Consider the following 24,949-nt stretch of genomic DNA (forward strand, 5'->3'; position numbering starts at 1 on the left):
TTCCTTAGGTTGTTGAAGCACACTTCCTAGTTTGGAAACCCAAAGTGCACTTTATACTCACTGAGATCCTGTGCCAATTCTTTTTAAAAGTCCTGATACCACCTGGTGTAGAACTGAAGAGCCTTTCTGATCTGATGTGTGTATTAGTTCTTTCTGCACCAGAAAGGATTTGTAAAGAGTTATGATCACATTGAACACGATGAAGAAATAATCCTAATTTTTCTTTGACTACAATCAACAATGTATTTTTAAATTTTAATGCAGGGCTCCTGTTCTTTTAATAACAAACATTTCTCTGGCATTTCAGTTTCTTTTCCACTCACTGTGTCATAAGACACTCTATCAGGGTTTCTGGTTTCTTCAGGGAATTAACCTACAAGAGCGTGTATTGCAAACAATAAAATAGCTGCTTTCCATTGAAAATAAAGTGTGTGTGTGTGTGGGGGGGTGTTTTTCTGTCCCCATCACTACTGTCCACCACCGCACCATCATAACTTCTGGGTTTCCTGCGCCTTCTGTGATGCAGCCGATCCCCAACCCCTTCCTCCCCAGCCCCGCGCTTTAGAGCTGTCTGCTGGGCCCCCGCGCGTGCTCCTGTCCTTCTTCAGCGCTCGCTTACGACGGCACTAGGACCCAGGGAAGTCTCTGAGCGAGGTTCGCGGAAAGGCAGCCAGACTCCTCCTTATCTCCAGTGTCAAACTTGACATCAGCCTGCGAGCGGAGCATGGTAACTTCTCCAGCAATCAGAGCGCTCCCCCTCACATCAGTGGCATGCTTCATGGAGATATGCTCCTCTCACTGCCCTCTGCACCAGCAACATGGATTGTCACCTCTCCATCCTCCTCCTTCTCAGCTGCTCTGCTCTCAAGTGCTTCGGGGAACTGACTCTCCAACCTTCCAATGAAGGTAAGCCAGGTACCGCGACGCGCACAGCCCTGCCCCGAGGGGCTAACGCTTTTCCAGGCACGTTCTCACCGAAGCGTTTTCAGGTCGCCGAGGTGCCTCTGAATAAAGCACTTTGCTCTCGGAGTAAACTAAAGGTGCTTTTATTTTCGGCTGTCTTCTAAAGCACTTTTAGAGGTAATTTTGGATTGCCTAGATTTAAAATGTGTTTTGAATCTGATACCAATTCAAGCAATTACCTTGTTTGCCCGTTTTAAGCAGAAAGAGAAAAATCCTCCAGTTTTACAACCCAGTATGTTAATTGCCAAATACCCATGGTAGTATTTTATTTCCTAATTGTGACCATGTAGTAGTACTCTGAGAAGTTTAAAAGAATATTCTGCCCTCCTCTCTAGATTCTTTAGTATGTTTAAAGGTAATGACAGGTTGTTCCTACTTAGGATCATGGCATTTATGAATGGGCTAAAGGGAAATCGGAGTTTGTTGAAGCGCGGCTGTGTGTGCGTGTGTGTGTGTATTTATGTTGTAACTGCTGTATTGAAGTGATGTGTATCCCGCCAGGCGGTGGTTTGCTCTATGGTACAGGTTCTAATGAGCAGCATATGCCACATTAACATAAGTAATATTTGTAGGTATTACAATAAGGTTAGACTGGATTTTCTTTGTTTAAGGGCTTATGCGAATAGGAGATTATATTTAATGAATAGTGAAAATCTCCTGGGTAGGTGTAGTAAATAACTGAACAGCAAATTGAGGAAGAATGTTCATATGCAGCAAATGGTATTTCCTTAATGTTGGGTTATTTATTTTCCTCCTAATGGGCATTCATTCCTTTTCAATGAATTAAAGTGCAAGCCTAATATTAAGGACAATAATGTTTACTATAAGATTGCATGCTTAATAGACACATTGCCTTTTCCCTGTACACCTTTTGTGATCTATTCCTAATGATTTGTGAATACGATTGCTAACTCTTAAGACAAACTTTTCTGAATAATTGATCGCTTTCAAGCAACACTTACAATTTCTATTTCCTCTTAATCATTTTGAATTTATAACAATAACATTTAGTAATTTATTTTGCAATTCAGCAAAACTGAGCAATTGATGTGCAAATGCTGCATTATATATTGTGTCACTCACTAAAAATATATTGGCAAGACAGTGCCACTGTATGTTGTATATATCATTTTTAGAAAAAACAAAAACTCAAGAATATTTAGCAACTTTTTAATTAAATATGAAAACTGCCTCTCATATTTGGTGACCTACTTTCAGTGCTAATAGAGCAATTTTAATTTCATTCTTTCCTTAGTGACTGTTTTTATCAACTTGGCAGATTTCATTAAATTTTTTGTCTTTTTTATAGGGAAATTAAAAATTCTAACCTAGAAGGATCAAGAAGTTATCTTACCTTCAAGTGCATTTTTTTTTTACAAATTAAATTAAAATGTTTATTTGAAACTAATGGGCAATTATTTTTTTATGAATGAAAGGCAAGGGTAGTTATTTGTATAATGAGTAATGTATCAGTAACTTCAAATTAGTGTTTATACTTTTTGTTCCTTTGAAAAATATTAAAGTATTGATAATAGCTAGACAAACAGTAATATTATTCCCATATTGCTATGATAAATTGTATTTCTCCAGATGGAATATTTATAAACTATTTAGATAATGGATTTTAGTGAATTAATAATGCACAGGGATATAGATGAGAGTCATTATTTTTGTGTGCAAAACACAACCTTTCAGTAAATTGCAAAAGGAAAAAAGGGCCATTTAAACTCATTGATATTTATATAAAATTCATGAGTATTAATTTAATGAAGCAAGAATTAGCAAGTGCAAGTTGCTTTTAAGACACACTTTGTGTATATTTGGGTATATAGTGCATATTATTATACAGGCAGATACACATTAACAGTATGAATATAAAAAGGTTAATATATTCAGAAAACTGACATGATTACATTTAATTTGCTTGGGCAAAAGTTTATCTCTACATTGTTTATGGGACTATTCTTCACAGGTCATGTTCTATAGTAGTGTCTCTTTCTCTTCTGAGGTCATGAAGGAAAGGTTTGAAATAAAATGAATGATTTAACTTGGATAATATTTGAGTAAGATTTTAAATGTGAATATTGAATACAATAGCTTGGGACTTAGTTGTAGATTTGAACAACATGAAAAGTGAAAAATCCAAGTATTTTCTAAGATTTTTCATGTAATTTTCTAACAATGTCCTTTGAATAAAAAGCAATGCTTCTGAAAATTCATATGTTGGGTAGAAGGAATAATCATAGAATGAATCTCATTAGTACAGCTTTCTGATATTAATGTTGAAAACTGAAATACAAAATACTAGGTTGCATTTAAAATACTATGCTCAAATTATATTTCCATACTACAGAAAATTTACTAGTAAAATTTACTGGAATTTATTCTGCAATCTGTTATGAAGTTAGTCATGATAGAACTCTAAGAGAACAAGATCCAAGCCATTGAGTTAATTGCTAGGAAATATGCCACTGTGTGACTTTTTTTTAAGACTTGAGATTTGATAACCAAATATCAATTGTGAAATGCCATTAGCCCATGATAAGAGGAAAAAAGCTTAGAAAAAAGTTTAATATGAGCTTTCCTTTTTTAAATCCAGTTACAGATAACTTTCTAATATGCTATCAAGAAGATGATTCCAGATGATACTTTCTATGACTGGTCTCCTCCTTGATAATTATTTATAATTTTGATGATCACTTAAATCAAGAATTGACCTCTGTGCTTAGACGGAAACTTTACAAAAGCTGCATGGAACTTTATTAAAATCTTTTCAGATCTGTTTACATAACACACCAAGAAAAGACTTCCAATGGGAAAACTACTACTTTTCATGACAAAACAGGATTGTTATACTTAATGTTGTTAGAGAAGTTTATATATTTGCTCCTTATACCTATCGGATGGATGGTGATAATGATAAATAAAAATAACTTTATGAAAAGGCTAAAGCTTGATATAAAGAATTGACTATTACTAGTTCAATATCATTTAGCAATGGAAAAAGTAATTTCTTTACACACTTTTCTATATTTGAAGGCTTCTGAGGCATAATTCACTGCTTATTCTTTAGTACATAATACACTTTTCAGTACGTAACACATTTTACTATCTAACTGTTTATAAGTTAATTACCTTTCACCTATAGAGCTCTTTACATTGAAAATCAGTTTTCAAAATAAAAGTCAATAAAATTCAATCTGCATATTTATATACTACTTATTTGGGGAGACTTTTATTGGAGTGTTGGGATACTGTTTGTATGAAATGTATTTCACTGGACATAAGTCACCTAACTATTGAAGATACTATGTGATTGTTTAAAGCTTAAAAGTAAAACTTAGAGATGAACACTGTATGTTTCCCTTTGAATATTAGGCAAATAATGGAGACAATATACATTTAAATAATAGATTTTTCCCTTTTTAAAAATCAGTGTGAACTGGCATCATTTTCATGTATAAACACTTATCCTCAAATAATAATACACTGACTGAAATATTTATAGAAAACTAAGCTATCATATCATTTTTATAGTTTTAAGAAGAGGGCTTACATTTGCTTTTAATGGCATTTTATCATTCTAGACTAAATAATTGAATGCATTATACATTTTTGTAACTTAATAGCTCACCTAATAGCTTGCCCCTACCTCCCCCTAACAGTTATAACTGTGCTATTTGCCTGGAGGTAGGAGAAACCTTAATTTCACTATTTTATAACCCACAACAGTTAACACTTGACCTAGGTCATTAACAGGATTATCAGCAAATTTGTTTAAGCTTTTACTGACAACCTGAATTGCTACGATAATATTTTGATTGTGCCGGAAAGAAACTTCTTGTAACCTCTCAAAATCTATCATGAAATTAATTCATTCTGAATCTATATCTTCCTAAAGACTAATATTGATAATAATAATTCAAGTGGGGAAATGTCCACTTTGATGCTCCATTCTCCTCACCCTTATATATCACACCATTCTTGCCCTTGTCATAAACAAGCAATTAAAAACTCTTAAATAGTAAATGTTCTGGCAATAACAATAGACTTACAGATACAAACCAGCTTCATTGTAACTATCAACAGTTTCGATTTTATACTTTTTTATTGATGATCTAGTTAATATCATTTTTCTGCCCATTTCAAGATATAAAGTCAATTGAATACGTTTATAACTCAAAAGCAACTAGACCTATAAAACGGAAACTACAAATAATAAAACACCATTACCCCATGTAAGACTATGGTGGCATTTTATATCAAGTTGCCTTTCCCATGCAATGCTAGTAACTGGAAGCTACAATGAAAAGAACTTAAAATTAACATAAACATTTTAAACAAAATGTTGTGCACAATCAGAACATAAATGTATTTTTTACACTGTGTAGTCAGTTCAGAGAGTTTCATGTGAAGACTTTTATTGCTTAAGTTTAATTTTGGTTTACTTTTTGCTTGTATAAACAATTCAGTAGTTTCACCTTGACTTGTAAAAAACTTACTGTCCTTAAAGATTTAATAAGATTCTTTATTATGTCCATATATTATCCATATTTTAATATTCAAATTTTGGTATGTTCTTTAAGAGTCTGTCACTTTTGATAGTTTCTCAAAATAACTCTCTTCATGAAGACCCCTAAATGTTAAAGTTGTTTCTGAAACTCTGGAATTTTTCTGAAATAAAATATGTAATTTTTAAATATCAAATAATCAGTTACATATGCAAAGGATTTTTAAAGGCAAAACATATTTCCACAGTATATTTGATTTACTAACTTCAACGCAAATGGAAACAGCAAGAACTGTTCTTGAGAGTTACATTTTCCAAGTCGTAAAATCTTCAAGAAAATATTAATAAAACTTTCCACAAATCATCAAAACTCGATAAGTTCTTACAGACATTTACTTACTGAGAAATCTATGATGTGGGTTACCTTTGATTTTAGTCATTTTCCAATGATTTTGTTTGGCATAAATACTAGATGGAAGGCGAATATGTATTTCTTGGAAGAACACTAAGTTTTACAAATCATTTTCTGTCAAGATCCTCAATTTTACTTTTTAATGCACATTTGTCTTTAAAATTTTTAATAAACCTTATTCTTTTAATTTCTGTTTGATAAAAGATTTAGAAAAACAGATGCAGGTGTCCCCTTTTTTATTCTGTTTTCAGAGATCTGGATTTTATCACCAGGGAGGGTCAGAGCAGGGCTTTTACCAAGTGCACAAGTATCTTTCCACAGATTTTTCAAATAAAGGGATAACTGGTGGTGTAAAACATTCATTTTATTATTCATCCAAGTATACTGAAAACCAGAGTACAGAATTTATTTCTAAGAAATTTGAAGACTTTAATTTTTCTGCAATGACTTTAGAAATAAAAGCATTGTTGGACATTTATAAAATGCAAAGTATTCCAAGCCACAAATCAATCTAGGCAGACACCTCTGAGAATCAGGGTGTGGGCACATGTACACACTGGGATTTCACTCTCTGGGTCTGTTACCAGCTCCCTGGAATCAGGTAGTTCTTGGAATCTGGCAGAAGCTTTTCTCCTGGAAAACTCAAATCTGAAAGTCAACAAGTTTTAGTTTGCCTCCTACCAGCTTTATGTGAAATTAAAAAAAAAAAAAAGTGGTGGATTACAAAGAGAAAAAAAGCCTTTGCAAGAGGAAAAGAAAATAAAAAGTCGATTAAAAAGATGCGGACGTATAGAAATGCAAAGGTTCTAAAACCAGTAATACATTTTTTGCTTAAAAGAAAAATATCGCCTCAAGCATCTGGCTAATCGGTTTTTAAATTAAATCTCTAAAAATCTGCACCTACACAAAAAAGGGTGTGTGTTTGGGGCGGGGTGGGGGTGAGGGGAGTTGGATGCTTTTGTTTCTCCTCTCAAGTTTACAGACTTTTGATTTTTTCCCCTGAAGAAAATATTTTATCTAGCAAAGTTTTGAAAGTGTAAGCCAAACCCCCCTTTGGAAGTCTGGGCACATATATGTGGAGGATGGATGGAATCAAAACCAGTTCAGCAAATAAAGCCTCCAGCTTGGAGTGATGTTATTAAACTGGAAGCCCTGAGTGGGGAACCCCCTCCCTCCTTTCATTTTCTAAACCATGTCCTGCTGTTCCAGTCAAAGCAGAGGGTGAAAATCCACATAATCCAAACCAACATGATGAAGTCAGAATAAAAGGCAAGGAAAGAGGGGGGAAACAAGTGGCAGCACTGTACGAACAAACTGTGGTGAATAACCTTAGCCATGAACTGGGGCGGCCACAGGAGGAACGAAGGCGCTTCTTTTCCTTCGCATCACACCTCCCACATTTGCAAATGCAGTACTGATTAAATTTCCAGGTATGCCCTGAGAAATTTTAGCACGAAACCGAGCTTTACTGGGAGGGACAGGGGTGTGGCGACAGAGAGAGATGAACAGAGGCCCTCGAGGCCACCACACCCACCACTATGGCATCTTAACCTCAAATTATGCTCCGCCGCCGGGGCCAGGCTCTTCGGTGCGGCGGGAAAACGGAATCTCCCAACAATTCGCTACTTTTCACTCCGCATCGGATTCAAGATCGGATCAGAAAATCCCAACTCCGGGGCCACGTCCCCCAGTTCAGCTCTCGGGGTTCGGTGGGTTCTTTGTGCCCGAGACATCTCCGCGCCAGGCAGCCAAAGCTGTGAGCACCCGAGCGCTGTGAGCAGGCGCGCCCCCCGGGGGACGGTGGACAGCGGGTACTCGCGGAGCCCCCGCGGGGGCCGTCTTCTCCCAGCCGGCGGGCGCAGGGCGCGGGGCGCTCGCGGCCGGGGCGGAGACTGGAGCCGGGCGAGCGCGAGGGCGCCAAGTTCCGCGGAAACCAGCGCCGGGCGGAGGCGGGGCAGACGAGAGGCAAACGTGCGCCCTCTGCCTGCGGCCGCGGGGCTGCCACGGCTCGGAGAGGCGGTGCCCACCTCACCACCTGGACTCCCCTCACCTGGGGAGCGCGGTAGCTCCTGGGACGGGCCGGGCAAGTCCTGAGTTTAACCACAGACTTTGACCCGAAGTCTCTGTCGCCCCCCCCCCCCCAACCCTCTTCCCCTTTTATTCAACCTTTTCCACGTGGCGCGGTCCCCTTCCTAAGTTCCCCGCCTGCCAAGTGACAGGTGCAGGAGGAGGACTCAGTTCTCCAGGGTTCTCAGCGCTCCCTGCAGAGTTGGGAGACCAGGCCCGTTCTCTTGGGACGAGCCTGAGACGTCCGCTGTCCTGCTTGCTGCTCTCTTTCCCGACCACTTCGCTATTTGTTGAATATTTTAAAAGACCTGTCCTTTAGTTTCTGGACGATAATGAACCGTCCCCCCACCTCCCCAGTTTTCTTTAAAACCACCTATTAATGCAACTGTTAAGGGCCCTCAGCGCTAAGGGGTATGTTCACAGACCCCCATCCCCACCCTCGTGCACAATCAAAAGTTATCTGTTTTCCCCTATGCCCCCCACCACCCCGTTTGATTGACACTATTTAAAAATTATAACAGGATTTCCCACTCTTCTGATTTTGGGAGTAAGCCCGGAAAGGGCCAGAAAGGGTTTCTGGGAGCAGTGTTACCGAGGTAGGTTAGTGGTGGGGATGATGCTAAAGTTTGTGTGGTCTTCAGAACTTTAGTGTTTTTCATAAAAGAATTGTTGAAAATCCAGGGCATACCCAAACTAAATAATGGCCTCAGTGTAATGCCCCCTAATCAGAAAACACACAGAGTTCCACTGGTTGGAAAGATTTTTTCCTTACATTATCATTCAGTACTTACTGAACCTCATTTAATCTTAAAGCACCTCTAAAGAAAGTATTGTGAGGTCTCTCATTTTACAACTGAGAAAACTAAATAAACTCATCAGGCCCTCTCCTGTCTGTCTTCTGATTTTAACCTTATATTTTTCTCCTGTACACAAATGCCTGTAAATTAAGGAGGTATCCTTCTATTCAGGAAAAGCTCTAGTTTCTCAATCTTAATCCTACTGAGGATATTAATTTGTCTTGGGACTTGCAGGGAAAACTTAGAAATACTCAGAGTATTGGAGTGAAAATTTAGACTTCAAAGTACTTTTTAAATAAATACTTTCAGGAAAGTACTTCAAAGAATACTTTGAATCTGCTGTGTTTACCCTCATAAATTATGATCATCTGGAAGAGTTAGGGACTCACTAGGAAAATAAAGAAAATTTGATGTGGACCCAGGAATAGGAGATGTGATGTGATCTGTGATGTGTTTTCTTCACACATTCCTCCTCTGTCTTCCTTTCCTGACACTCAAACTCTGCTTACCTTGGAAAGATTCTTCTCAAGAATTCCATACACAGAGAGTGTGAGGCAATTGTCACTATAACTTGGATGTGATTTTTTTTTTTTAATAAAAATGAAGCATGGATTGACTACTGGAATTGTCATAAAGGTCAGTAATGGGTGGAAGTGGAACTTGGCCTAAAAAGTAGACTTCAATTTCTGTGGAAACTTTCCCGTATATAAAAGATAATTTATAAATTACTTAAGATGAGAAAGTAAATTATAAAGATTTATCTCCTCTTTTTTAAAAACACTTGTACTGTATTTAAGTGTGGACATTGAGAAAAGGTAGCTAAACAAGAGTTTTGAAAGGTAGCAAATTAAATTGGGGGCAATTATATTTTTCGTGTAGGTATTTCAGCACATATGCTTTGCATTAATTGCTGCAATAAATTCTGTTAACCTGGCAAAGAGCAAAAATAGCATATTGATGACATCAGGCTTTCACATCAGAAAGCTGCTTTCAGTATCTTGCTTTCTTCACTGTAATGTGAAATAAAAAATTTTTCAAACCTGTTACCCTTTAGGTTCCCAATGAGTTTTCTAACCACTCAAGCTATTGAGTGGTTCATTTTCTGTGAGCAAGGGCTTAACAGCAAACTTTTGTTTTCTCACTTCTGAAGGATTAGAATCAACAACTACTTTCCCTGCTATTTATTGTTATAGTTCACATATGATTTTGGAGAAGCTCTCTCAAATCAAGAAAATGTAAATGTGACTTCAAAGTCTCCAAACTGAGTTGCCTCTCATTTTAAGACAAAAATTCTTGACAGATTATATAATGTGGACTGAAGCAAAAGGAGAAGCCTGGATTAATTTTATGACTGATAAGTCTAATCAATATCAAAATGGTTACGTCTTGAATTTTCTATATAGTCATTAAGGGGAGGTTAATTTATTGTCTTTTAAATAATAGTTAAAGATAGATCAATAAACTTATTTTGTAAAAAAAAAAAAAAAAATAATACCCATTCCCCAACCCCCACCCCTTCTTTGATGAAAAACAAGACTTTAAAGTTTACTTTTTGCCAGTGATAAAGATAGTTGGTTTCTAATCAATATGAAATTTTGATATTTTCCACTTCAGGATGAGTAAGAGAAGCAGAGAACAGCTTGTTAGTAGTTAACATATACTTCATTCCCCTATTTTCAAATGTAATTTAGCAATGAGTAAAATTCTATAGATCTTAGACAGATACATTTTTTAATTTTATATGGTAGTAGTCTTCACACTGAGAAGTTAGGCTGGGAAGCTGATTTGCAATCATTTCTTTGTAGATTGAATAATCCTCTGGTTAACAGAACAACACTCTGAGGAAGTCTGTGAGCAGCCCTGTGTGAGTGTGTGCATGTATGTGACCAGCAGTATTGTCTTCTTACAAAACTCAACCATTCCCACACTGTGCACAAAATTTTAGGGATGAATATTTACCTTTTGAAATGAAAATGAAGTGAAATTAAGTTTTCCTGAATTACAGATTGGTGATGAGAAAAAGAAGCAATCATTTGTTTATTTGTCACAGTCTAATCTTGTTAATTTTCCCCAACTGGACCCTTGATCACTGATAATATTCAAAAATGACATGAAGCTACGGTTATATCCAAATTTTTATTTTCCCCTTCGATATGCCAAAGCTAGTTATGGTATGTTTCATATTTTGACAGAATGAAAAGAACTGGCATCATCACAGAAACTATAAATAGAAGTTAAATAGGGTTGTTATTCTTTTATTAAATATATAAACTCCATCAAATATTATAGCCAGTGCCAAATCTTGAAAATATTTTTAAAGAGGCAGAATAAAAGAGAATAATATTTTTCTCTTGGTTTAGTTTTACTATCTAGTTTGCCACAAATAACACTCATTTACATTAAATCAAGAAAGATAAACTCAGAGATTTTATTATGATGTTCTTGACATTTCTGATGTGAAATTATAATGATTCGATAGTCCTTTTTATTAAAAAAAAAAGATTTCCAAGTGTAATTATATATATATTTCATCCAACTGAACAAGATAGATTAATCTATGCTTACTATGATGATTTATCTATTTTTTTAGGCACAACTGCTTTTTTTCCTTAAACATTTATACAGTGAAAAAGGACAATTTTTCTTGCTTATAAGTGACGTCCAAAATAATTCTAAATGTTTTAATATCTTTTAACAATATATACACGATTAAAGAAGAAAAAATCTAAAAATATATTAAATTAGTATCCCTTTATATTTTCCTTTCCAAAGGTGATTCTTTGGAAACTAAGGTTTATAACCCTGGTCCTAGTGAAAACATTAGAACTCTACATTTAAATTCAAAGGCATACATTCAAAAACCATTAAAATTAAGAAAAAATTAACTCATCTTTCATACCAAAATAGTTTGTTTTTTGCATTCATTTATTTACCAAGTAGTGAATACCTGATGTTTAGTTACTGGATTTTGGAAAAGAAGGTTATCAGTAGTGGCATACTGAATGGCCTTGAAAGACAACGATTTAGTTGGGACAAATGACTACAAAATGAATACTTACATAAAAACTTCTAACATAGGTATAAAAGTTGTTAAAATGCAATATGAACTTTAAACTAGCTGCCTAAAACAGAGTCCTGGAAGTAAAAGGGAAGAGTTTTGTTTTTTTTTTTTTAAGTTTTTTAAATAAAGTTAAAAATAACAATAAGTTAATAAAAACAAAGGGAGTAGATTACATGACTTGCCTAATTTCATGTTTTAGGGATGACTATAACCCAGATTTTACTTTTTTTACCATATAGAGGTACAAAACTTTAAAAATAATTTGCATGAATGCATACTAAATAAATATACAAGTAAAAAGCACTTTTGAAAGAACTGAACATTCAGAAATCGCTATTTCAGTAAGCACATATCTAAGCTCAATGTAAATTCTGTGTGAATACATCCATATACATACGTGTGTGTATTGGAAAGGCACATGATTGAATATGAAAAAGGCCATCGCCAAATAGAAGCTTCTATTGGCTCTATTCATATTATGACTACACGACCAAGGAAAAGCACACCAAGGTTTGTCTGAGTGCTACATTCTCCTGCAGTGATGAATGAAGTTTCCTGACCATCTCTAGCACAATGACCTAATCATGCTAGTTTCCTGACCTGATCTTTGACGCTTTCCGTTGACACTATGCTCCTAATATGGAAAATAAAGGCCTAGAGTTTTGAATTAAAGTGATAGGCGTGTGGCACTTCACTGGATCCTTTGTGGGCTTTTATAGAGACACATATTTATACCTTGAAGAGTTGTGTGTGTGTGTGTGTATATGTGTGTATGTATGTCTATTCAACAGTCATGATGTAGGATAACAAGTTGAGATTTAGTAATCCTATAGAATATGATGTCAAAGTTATATCCTGATTTTTTTTTTCAGAAATTTAAACAATTTATTCTGGATTGGGCTTCTTTTAAAATTAAAACAAGTTTTGTGATATAAAAAGATCCAAAGAATGTTTTTCAATTGAAATTTCATTTCATCACAATACTTTGTTCCTTATGTTAAAATTTGAACCCTTATATCCAAGGGACTTCCAGACACATTTTTATGTTGAAAATAACTACTATACTATAATTGTTTTACAGGCCATTTGCTTATTATATTATATTTTCATAGCCTTTGTTCAAACCCTGACTAAACAGAGCTTACATTTACTAATCAAAGTTTAGTAGTCAAGCGATATAATAAGAAAATGTATACCAAGACAGGCTGAATTTCTGGTGTGATGGCAAATATATGTGCTAAAGTTTGAGCACAGATTTGCCCTAATAATTTTATATAATTTCAAATTGAGTGATTTATTTTAACTTTTTAATCTGTTTAATAAATCCTTTCAAATTAGAAATAAACAAGTTTTTCTGTTAGTGCTGGAACATTTTAAAAAACTAAAATGTGTTGCAAAAGTACAATGTTTACATAACCATTAATGTTCTACTTTTAGTATCTTACATTTTAGGAAACACATTTCACTTGTCTAAATGATTCATAATGTAGGTTGACAATGCACAGAAACAAAGAGACCTGTGATTCTAGGGACTGCTATCAAAGCTGAGGCTGTTAATGTAGTAATATGTCACTGATGGTAGAACATCCCCACTTATTTATGTGAGAGAATTATTTTGTTATAAGAACACATTCTCAAGGGATATTTTAATAGCTGTTTTCTCCAAAAAAGTATTGGAATCAGAGTGACCTTTAGACTTTTAAGATTAATAATAAAAAAAAAGAAAATTCTAACACTTTAAAAACAGCATAGAGTTAACATTTACTAATGTTTCTGAGTTTCAAGTGGAATTTTGGTCCGTATTTCTGTTATTTCCTTGAGCTGGTGTAGTTATGAGAACACAGACATCTTACTGTGAGACTGTGTTTTCATTCCAACAAACTCTTCCTCCTGTCGGCGAAGATTGAGATGTGGCAGCTAATTTGTTTCTTCTTTAATTGGGGCCTGCCTGAATAGAAGTTAATCCAAAATTATTGTTTAAGAAGAAAAACTAATAAGAAAAGTTGATAGTATATCACCTTGTCCATAAATCTGCTTATATCCCATAAATGAGTCACTAAGATACTATGTCACAAATAGGTTTTTCACAGAAATGTCTACCACTACAGAATTATTTTTAAAATTATACATTACTATTTTAGTTGGTTATTTAATAGAGAAGCCTATCCATTCTCTGGCGGATCTTCCCGACCCAGGAATCAAACCAGCATCTTCTGCATTCCAGGCAGATTCTTTACTAACTGAGCTATCAGTACAGTTCAGTTCAGTTGCTCAGTCGTGTCTGACTCTTTGTGACCCCATGAATCGCAGCACGCCAGGCCTCCCTGTCCATCACCAATTCCCGAAGTCTACCCACTCATGTCCATCGAGTCAGTGATGCCATCCAGCCATCTCATCCTCTGTTGTCTCCTTCTCCTCCTGCCCCCAATCCCTGCCCGCATCAGGGTCTTTTCCAATCAGTCAACTCTTCTCATGAGGTGGCCAAAGTACTGGAGTTTCAACTTCAACATCAGTCCTTCCAATGAACACACAGGTCTGATCTCCTTTAGGATGGACAGGTTGGATTTTCTTGCAGACCAAGGGACTCTCAAGAGTCTTCTCCAACACTATAGTTCAAAAGCATCAATTCTTCCGCACTCAGCTTTCTTCACCATCCAACTCTCACATCCATATATGACTACTGGAAAAGACGTAGCCTTGGCTAGAGGGACCTTTGTTGGCCAAGTAATATCTCTGCTTTTGAATATGCTATCTAGGTTGGTCATAACTTTCCTTCCAAGAAGTAAGCATCTTTTAATTTCATGGCTGCAATCAACATCTGCAGTGATTTTGGAGCCCCTCTAAAATAAAGCCTGCCACTGTTTCTACTCTTTTTCCCATCTTTTTCCCATGAAGTGATGGGACCAGATGCCATGATCTTCATTTTCTGAATGTTGAGCTTTAAGCCAACTTTTTCACTCTCCTCCTTCACATTCATCAAGAGGCTTTTTAGTTCCTCTTCACTTTCTGTCATAAGGGTGGTGTCGTCTGCATATCTGAGGTTACTGATATTTCTCCTGGCAATCTTGATTCCAGCTTGCGCTTCTTCCAGCCCAGCGTTTCTCATGATGTACTCTGCATATAAGTTAAATAAGCAGGGTGACAATATACAGCCTTGACACACTCCTTTTCCTATTTGGAACCAGTCTGTTGTTCCATGTCCAGTTCTAACTGTTGCTTCCTGACCTGCATGCAGGTTTCTCAAGAGACAGGTCAGATGGTCTGGTATTCCCATCTCTTTCAGAATTTTCCAATGTTTACTGTGATCTACATAGTCAAAGGCTTTGGCATAGTCAATAAAGCAGAAATAGATGTTTTTCTGGAACTTTCTTGCTTTCTCGATGATCCAGCGGATGTTGGCAATTTGATCTCTGGTTCCTCTGCCTTTTCTAAGACCAGTTTGAACACCTGGAAGTTCACGGTTCACATATTGCTGAAGCCTGGCTTGGAGAATTTTGAGCATTACTTTACTAGCGTGTGAGATGAGTGCAGTTGTGCGGTAGTTCGAGCATTCTTTGGCATTGCCTTTCTTTGGGATTGGAATGAAAAGGGACCTTTTCTGTTTTCTGAGCTATCAGGGAAACCCTAATAGAGAAATTACCATAAATTAATATTTCTATGACCCAAAATGCCTGTAAAATTTAAGATTATAGAAAGTTTTATCTGCACACAATAGGTTATAGTTGACTTCATTTACATTTTAAAAACATTTTTATAATTTTTGGCCTGTGAGATAGAATACTAATGATCTATTACAAAAATGTTTTCATTATATTTGAAAGTGGACCTGAAAGTAGCTCAGTTCTATCTGACTCTCTTGTGACCCCATGGCCGATACAGTCCATGGAATTCTCCAGGCCAGAATACTGGAGTTTGTAGCCTTTCCTTTCTCCAGCAAATCTTCCCAACCCAGGAATCGAACCAGGGTCTCCTGTATTGCAGGTGGATTCCTTACCAACTGAGCTATCAGGGAAGCCCTTTCATTATGTTTCAGTTCAGTCGCTCAGTCATGTCCGACTCTTTGTGAACCCATGAATTGCAGCATGCCAGGTCTCCCTGTCCATCACCAACTCCCAGAGTTCACTCAAACTCATGTCCATCGAGTCGGTGATGCCATCCAGCCATCTCATCCTCTGTCGTCCCCTTCTCCTGCCCCCAATCCCTCCCAGCATCAGAGTCTTTTCCTATTTATAAGTCAAGTCTTTGCATGAGGTGGCCAAAGTACTGGAGTTTCAGCTATAGCATCATTCCTTCCAAAGAACACCCAGGACTGATCTCCTTTAGAATGGATTGGTTGGATCTCTTTGCAGTCCAAGGGACTCTCAAGAGTCTTCTTCAACTGCTACTGCTAAGTCACTTCAGTCGTGTCAGACTCTGTGCGACCCCAGAGATGGAAGCCCACCAGGCACCCCCGTCCCTAGGACTCTCCAGGCAAGAACACTGGAGTGGGTTGCCATTTCCTTCTCCAATGCATGAGAGTGAAAAGTGAAAGGGAAGTCGCTCAGTCGTGTCCGACTCTTAGTGACCCCATGGACTGCAGCCTACCAGGCTCCTCCATCCAGGGGATTTTCCAGGCAAGAGTACTGGAGTGGGATGCCATTGCCTTCTCCATCTTCTTCAACAGTACAATTCAAAAGCATCAATTCTTCAGCGTTCAGCTTTTTTCAGTCCAACTCTCACATCCATACATGACCACTGGAAAATCCATAGCCTTGACTAGACGGACCTTTGTTGGCAAAGTAATGTCTCTGCTTTTTAATATGCTATCTTATGTTTAGGTAGAAATAAATATAAACAGGAAGTCCACCAGAACTGTTAAGTAAGAATAGTTAATCCTAGTGGATAGGTTATGTTGAAATATCAATAGATAAGTTTATTAATAAAACTGACCTTTAAATTTCTTCTCAATGGCATACCCAAATAAAATGAAAAGCTCAGTTTTGGTAGACTCCTGTCAGAAAATACATCCTGATTTCTTGATTCCATGTTATGATTGACCAGAGTAATATGTAGAGAATTACAACACTGAGCTCAAAATTTATTACTTCCTTTATCATTTACCTCTATTTGTGACATTTAAGTATAACCAAGGATCAGATTAAAGTATTATTCTGCTGTCTGTAACCTAGAGAAAAGCTATACTTTTCATCATAACAGAAAGTGATGAAAATAATAGAGATAAATAGTGTACAAGAAATGTAGCTGAGACAATTAGAGTGATGCTGTAAACAGGAAAGGAAAAGTAATTTTTTAGTAAAAAGACATAATCAATGATGGGTTTGTTTTCTACCGTAGTGATTTCCTAGTTATTTGCAACTGGTTATAAAAGTACATTATAACTGAAATTTTTCCAAGAAAACACGTCTATTATTACAAGTCTGAAATTCTTTGGCTCTTAAACCCTACTGTTCACCTTGAAATTTCTAAATGTTTTCATAAAATGCAACTATAGCATTATCACAAAGCATGTTTGTGTGTATATATATACATATATATGTGTGTGTATATATATTATTAAATAATTGAAAGGATCTTCTACTTCAGTAAGAAATTGTAATATTTAATTTTGCAAATTATTTTGAACTGTCTGTATATTTGCAGCACTTAATTTGCAAAAGGTGAATGTTTGTTTAACTCAGTCTTTCTAAGTGAGCAGATAGCCACTATGAATCAAAATTTTAAAATGCTCTTGAAAAAATCTTGGTGTATTAATAATTTTTTAAAAGTAGAACTCCAGAAATTTATACTATAGTTTTTCATCTGTCCTTACTGAAAACATTTGTTTGAAAAAACGTACTTTAATGGCTGAGTCCTTTAAAAAGCGTTAATGCATTCTTAGTAGTAAGAAGGGAAGATGGTGTAAATTCTTGACACAGAAAATTCTTCATGATGTTGACAATGCCAGTGAGCAAAGGAGTAGACATTTGATTCTGTCTCTTCATTATAATAGAGAGTGGGGAGAGAAGAGAAAGCAAGCCTCCTGGGCATCTTAAATCCATAATTTAGCCAGGAATAGTGATAGTAAAGATCAGTGGTAGGAATGCCAGCAAGATTTCCTTCTTTCCAGAAGCACTTAAAACCAATCTAAGCCAGTTTTACTGTTGTTGTTCCGTCGCTGTGTCCTGTCTGACTCTGCAACCCCATGGACTGCATCACAACAGGCTCACTATTTCCTGGAGTTTACTCAGTATTATGTCCATTGAGTTGGTGATGCTATCTAACCATCTTATCCTCGGCCACCCTCTTCTCCTTTTGCCTTCAATCTTTCCCAGCATCAGGCTCTTTCCCAATGAGTCAGTTCTTCACATCAGGTGGCCAAAATATAGGAGCTTCAGCTTCAGCAGCAGTCCTTGCAAAGAATATTCAGTGTTGATTTCCTTTAGGATTGACTGGTTTGATCTTTTTGTTGTCCAAGGGACTCTCAAGAGTCTTCTCCAGCACCATAGTTCGAAAGAATCAATTCTTTGGTGCTCAGTCTTCTTTATGGTTGTACTCTCACATCCATACATGACTACTGGAAAAATCACAGCTTTGACTATATGGACTTTTGCCAGCAAAGTGATGTCTCTGCTGTTTAATATGCCCTCCAGGTTTGTCAAAGCTTTCCTTCCAAGGAGCAACTGTCTTAATTTTATGGCTACAGTCACCATCCACAGTGATTTTGGAGACCAAGAAAATGAAAACTGTCACTGTTTCCACTTTTTCCCTTTCTATTTGCCATGAAGTGATAAGACTAGATGCCATGATCTTAGTTTTTTGAATACTGAGTTCTAAGCCAGCTTTTAACTCCTCTTTCACCCTCATCATGAGGCTCTTTAGTTGTTCTTTACTTTCTGCTATTACAGTATCATCTGCATATCTGAAGTTGTTGATAATTCCCCCAGCAATCTTGATTCCAGCTGTGATTCATTCAGTCTGGCATTTCCCATAATGTGCTCTGCATATAAGATAAATAAACAAGGTGACAATATACTGCCTTGTCATACTCCTTTACTAGTTTTGAACCAGTCTGTTGTTCCACGTCCAGTTCTAACTTTTGCTTCTTGACTCACATATAAATTTGTAGGAAACAGGTAGGGTGGTCTGCTATTCCCATCTCTTTAAGAATTTTCCACAGTTTGTTGTGATCCACACAATTAGCGGCTTTAGCATAGTCAATGAAGCAGAAGTAGATATTTTCCAGGAATTCCCTTGCTTTTTCTGTGATCCAACGAATGCTGGCGATTTGATCTCTGGTTTTTCTGCCTTTTCTAAACTCAGCTTGTATATTTGGAAGTTATCAGTTTATGTACTGCTGAAGCCTCGCTTGAAGGATTTTTAATATAACCTTGATAGCTTATGACATGAGTGCAACTGTACAGTAGTTTGAATATTCTTTGGCATTGCCCTTCTTTAGGATTGGAATGAAAACTGATCTTTTCCTGTCCTGTGGCCACTGCTGAATTCTCCAAATTTTCTGACATATTGAGTGCAGCACTTTAACAGCATAATCTTTTACGATTTGAAATAGCTCAGCTGACATTCTATCACCTCCACTAGCTTTGTTCATAGTAATACTTTTTAAGGCCCACTTGACTTCACCCTCCAGGATGTCTGGCTCTAGGTGAGCCAGTTTACCCTATACTTTGTAACCTATACTTTGTTCTTAGTCTTTTACTTCATTCTTGTCATTGTTGTTCAGTTGCTAAGTCCTGTCCAACTCTGTGACTTCATGGACTCTAGAACTCCATGCCAGACTCCTCTGTCTTCCAGTATCTCCCAGAGTTTGCTCAAATTCATGTCCTTTGAGTGGTGATGCTATCTAACCATCTCATCTTCTGCTGCATATCCCCTTCTTTCACCTCAGTCTTTCCCAGCATCACGTTCTTTTCCATTGTGTAGGCTCTTCACATCAGGTGGCCAAAGTACTGGAGCTTCACCTCCAGCAGCCCTCCTTCTGATGAATACTCAGGGTTGATTTCCCTAGGGATTGACTGGTTTGATCTCCTTGCTGTCCTTGAGACTCTCAAGAGTCTTCTCCAGAACTGCAATTTGAAACCATCAGTTCTTCAGCACTCAGCCTTCTTTATGGCACAACTCTCACATTTGTACATGACTGCTGGAAAAACCATAGCTTTGACCATAAGGATCTGTGTCAGCAATGTGAAGTCTGTTTTTTTTTTAATACCCTGTCTAGGTTTGTCATAGCTTTCCTTCCAAGGAGCAACTGTCTTTTAATTTCATGGCTGCAGTCACCATCCAGAGTTATTTTGGATCCCAAGAAAATCAAATCTGTCACTGCTTCATTCTCTACCTTCTAATTCCTATCAGACAGCACACATTCTTTGACCAGCAAATCTCTCCTGAGTGCCTACCTGAAAGCCAGTTCAAGGATACTGAGTAAGGACTCTCTTATTGTTTTCATGATTGTAAACCCCTTCACCTATTTATACACTTTTTTTTTGTCTATTTAAAAGCAGTGAGACTAGACAGTAAATAAAGCATGTGAAAGACATTGAGAACAATATCCAACCATACTTCTCACAGTGTTTTTTTTTGCCAAAAGGTTTCTATTTATGTCTCAACCTAAGTGGATTGGAACACTGCAAAACATGTCCAATTTCAAACACTTTTAGAAGTTCATATAGGCTACATAGCTCTTTGACTAGGAAGTATCTTGAAATTAAGGAACTAAGATATTTTCTATTACAAATCAAAACTATTTGGAAATCAAACTATTAGAATTTGAAGTCTGGTAAGAGATCATTTGTATCTTTGGCATATAACCTGGCAGGAGGCAGTCATTAAAGAGTTAGTCTATCTATATATTCCCACCTACCCTTAAACGTAATTACTGGACTCTTATTTGTTAAAATTGATCATTATAAATGCAAAATTTTCAGAAATTAAAATAAACTTTTCATGTTATGCATTGTTACTAAAACTCAGACTACAATATATTTGTACATCACAATTCTATCTGCTCTGGCATTTAAACAGTACCCCTTAGATTATGATTAGGTCTCCATCATTTTTGCAAGAGGAAAGCATTAGTAACTAATGTTCTTGCCTGTATCATTGTGAGGATTAAGACATTGTATTGCAAGGTTAGAGTGATGTCTCTGGATCAGTGTATCCAGAGACATTGCTCACAGCAGGTTGACTTTCAAATTCCATTAACTTTCTCTTCTTATCTCAATTATGCTACACTCAGATTGCTATACAACTGATCACAGCAGACTGGAGGTTTATATCACAGCCAGTTTCAGTCTAACAGTCATTACTTTAACACAGCTAGAATTCTTAGGTTGTGTTGTTCTTATTTATCTATAAACAAAAGACACTTTATAAACCCCAAATAAGTGCTTTTGCAAAGAATTTTGATGCCTGTTTTCTTCTCTATTAGGCTATATATATTGACGGTTGATTTTCAATACAATTCAGAAGACAAAATGGAACTGTTGTTAGTTAATATTCTAAGTTTACAAGAACATTGAATCTGTATAGCATGTTAAGATCTCAGGTGGCTTTAAATAAATTTATATTAGATGGTCATCATAGCAATATTGTGAGATAAGCAGTGCAGACATTATTATGTTTAATAGATCAGAGAATCAGAATCATGAGTAATGCTGCTAATTTTGTGTTCCCTCATTCAAGTTAAATAGAGTGCACTAAAAATTCAATTTCTGAGTGAATGCAATAGATTTAATTAATCTCCCACACTTAATTTTAATTGACATTGCAATACAATTCTTTTTGGCTTAGCCTTTCTCCTTTGAGTAGAAACCAAATGCTAATGTGATTAATCTAGTCTTTTCCCCCTCATCATTATCATCAGAGAAAACTTAAGGATATAGTTCTTTAGTGAACAACCTATCTTCCAATGGGTAATTTACTAAATTTACCAAATCTAATTTACCTTGCCTCAAACACTTTTTTCCCTCTGGTTATTAATATTGAAATTAAATCATCCATATCTTAGCATATGGAGTGACATATATTCATCATTTAGTACATATTCAATTATTACATACACACAAAAACTTTGAATCACTTAGATCCCTAAAGACATTACAAATATGATCTAATGATTTATGAATCCTGGCCCTGCAGATTCCACTATGAAAACCCCTGAGTGTAAATCACCTAATGGGAAATCACTTGATGACTGACAGAAACAACAACTGAAGTAGGTGTGTCTTTATCAGAAGGAATGTTGGTAACATTCTTTAAAGGTGAGGATGTATTCTCATATTTGCAAAAATTCTTTAACATGATTTAATCTGAAATTCTGGGCTTCCCAGGTGTCACTTGTGGTAAAGAATCTTCCTGACAATGCAGGGGACACAAGAGACATGGGTTTGAGCCCTGGGTAGGCAAGATCCCCTGGAGAAGGAAATGGCAAACCACTCCAGTATTCTTGCCTGGGAAATCCCATGGACAGAGGAGCCTGGCAGGCTACAGTCAATGGAGTTGGACACAACTGAGCAACTGAGCTCAATCTAAAATATTATATGTAACATTAACTGGTAGATTTTTTTTAAAGAATCATTTTTCAGAGATAACTTCAATATAATTAAGCATACTGTTAATTTCCAAACTGATATCTGGGGAAATAATTTCATTATGGAAATTACACTATGTGATCTATGTGACAGCTTTCTTCTTTTCATTTCAGTTCAGTTCATTTCAGTCGCTCAGTTGTGTCCGACTCTTTGCAACCCCATGAATTGCAGCATGCCAGGCCTCCCTATCCATCACCAACTCCCGGAATTCACCCAAACTCTTGTCCATCGAATTTGTGATGCCATCCAGCCATCTCATCGTCTGTGGTCCCGTTCTCCTCCTGCCCCCAATCCCTCCCAGCATCAGTCTTTTCCAATAAGTCAACTCTTTGCATGAGGTGGCCAAAGTATTGGAGTTTCAGCTTTACCATTAGTCCTTCCAAAGAACACCCAGGACTGATCTCCTTTAGAATGGACTGGTTGGATCTCCTTTCAGTCCAAGGGACTCTCAAGAGTCTTCTCCAACCTAAATATAATTACTTCTCACTGGGATTAACTTTTTGTGAGGGGAAAAAGTTTAATCATTAAGGAATCCCAGTGTAATAGATTAAGTTTATAGGGGTTTTTTTTTTGTGGTGTGTTTTTTGTTTTTTTTTTTTTTTGCTTGTTTGTTTTTACTTGCAAAACAGAGAATCTGACTTTGAGAATTTGATCTTTTTTAACTTAATGATTAGAAACTTTTCTTATACTCATCTTTTATATTTTTCATCTAACCAAATATCTTTTAAAATCAGTGCTTGAAAATTCAGAATTCTAACATCAATCACATATAATTCTTTTTCTTAACATTTTGTAAATGTAGTGTTTCCTTTGTAAGACAATAAATGGGATGATTAAAGAAAGAGTGGTGCTTTTCATGCATCATGAAACACTTTATTGACAGCATGTGGACATGTACTTTATATTAATGTTATGTTTTGACTTATGAATATATGGAACCCTTCAAAATAAGTCTCTCTTATTATATTTATTGATTCACCTTCTTTAGTTCATGTTAATGATACCTTCATATTTTATGTAAACTTCTTCTGCATCTGACATTAATCAATCATGGGGTTATTTTCTAATTTAAAGAAGGATGGGGTAAAACCATAGTTTCCACTATTTAACAGATTGACAATCAACACAAGCCCTTTGTTAATAAAGTACCTTTTTATATTTTAATCCACTTTAAATTAATACTTTCTGATCTTAAATCATTTGCCTTTCTCTTAATATATTCAAAATGCAGTCACATTCTTGTTATATTTTATCATTTATCAGACTTAATAACTATCAGAAAATTCTGAGCAAAAGTATTGAAGCCTTTGGGTAACAATACTTTCTTTAAATAAGTAAAGATTTATACAGGTGAGATTATAATGCATAATTTTACTTTGGTTTTTCCTCAAACTGGTAGCTAAGCATTTTATTCATTATATATAAGTACACAATTTATACAGTATTAAAAATATACACATTACAGAATAATATATTTGGCCAGGGACAGTATGAAGATGCCATGTCAAATATGTAAAAAATATGATTCACTATGGAATCATATTTAACTAATTTATAGTGAAATCATATGTCAATTTATCAAATTTAATGGTCTTTGCAGTTACTTTGATTTCTTGTTTGCATTAATGTTTCCTACTTTGGATTTTTATAGTGTCCTCTTTAAACATGAAATTATTCTGTCAGTATATTGAATATATTTATAAACAAACATAAACAGTTTTTAAAAAGTCACAGAAACTTCTGGTTCCTTACTTTTCCCTATTATTTCTTTTCTTTGTAATACCCTTCTTATATTAATCATACACATATAATGAGAATGAGCAGAGTGGTGTGTTTTGAACATGTTGTCATTTCAGCAACACACACAACATCAATTTGACAGAGTTAAATAGAATTCATTCCTTTTAACTGTGTTTGTGTACCTGTGTTTTTTTTTTTTTTTTTCAGTCAATTTACTGGATTCAAAAACCATTCAAGGAGAGCTGGGATGGATCTCCTATCCGTCACATGGGGTGAGTTTGGTTAACTATTGAAAGGAACACAATTCTGTGCATTGCCTTTCTTAGAGATTAGGATTATTGGGAACAGGAATTCCTATACTTCTGATGAGAAATTATGTTTATCACTGTAGTCAATACATGGACTAACACAGCTTAATATTTGTGTCCAGTGGAACTATCGAGCATTTGGAAGTTTTTTTTTCCTCTTCTGAATTATCCATAGCTTGAATGAACTAAAATAAATGGTTTGACTCTTACTGTCATCATGCAGATGATCTAAGCATGATATCTAACATCTTTTTGTGATGCAGTCAGAATCAGTGAGTTGAGAAGAGACTTCACAAATTTTAAGTGATGTGGAAAATGTGTATTTGGAGATGGTCACCTCTGGAGTTGTAGCCTTAAAATCAACTGTGGAGACAATTCCAAGTAGGGTAGGATGTATTTGTCGAGACTGTGAACCTGCGTTGCCGTCATTCCTTTGCTTAAACTGTCTTCAATTTGTCTAGGTCAGTTTAAAATTAGGCATTTTATTTAAGAAAAATATGTATGC

General features: G+C 36.1%; 1 protein-coding gene across 2 annotated transcripts in view; it reads left to right on the forward strand.

Annotated features, from left to right (window-relative positions):
* Positions 1-631: 631 nt before the first annotated feature.
* The window catches only part of EPHA3 (EPH receptor A3), a 412,248-nt gene continuing 387,930 nt past the window's right edge, over positions 632-24,949 (forward strand). For both annotated transcript variants that reach the window (XM_055567856.1, XM_055567857.1), the window contains exons 1-2: positions 632-906; positions 24,344-24,408. In XM_055567856.1, coding sequence (XP_055423831.1) covers positions 819-906; positions 24,344-24,408 — 153 coding nt within the window. In that variant the 5' untranslated portion in view covers positions 632-818. The remainder of the gene's footprint in view (positions 907-24,343; positions 24,409-24,949) is intronic.

The sequence above is a fragment of the Bubalus kerabau genome, chromosome 2, assembly GCF_029407905.1.
Source record: "Bubalus kerabau isolate K-KA32 ecotype Philippines breed swamp buffalo chromosome 2, PCC_UOA_SB_1v2, whole genome shotgun sequence".
NCBI classification, from domain to species: domain Eukaryota; kingdom Metazoa; phylum Chordata; class Mammalia; order Artiodactyla; family Bovidae; genus Bubalus; species Bubalus kerabau.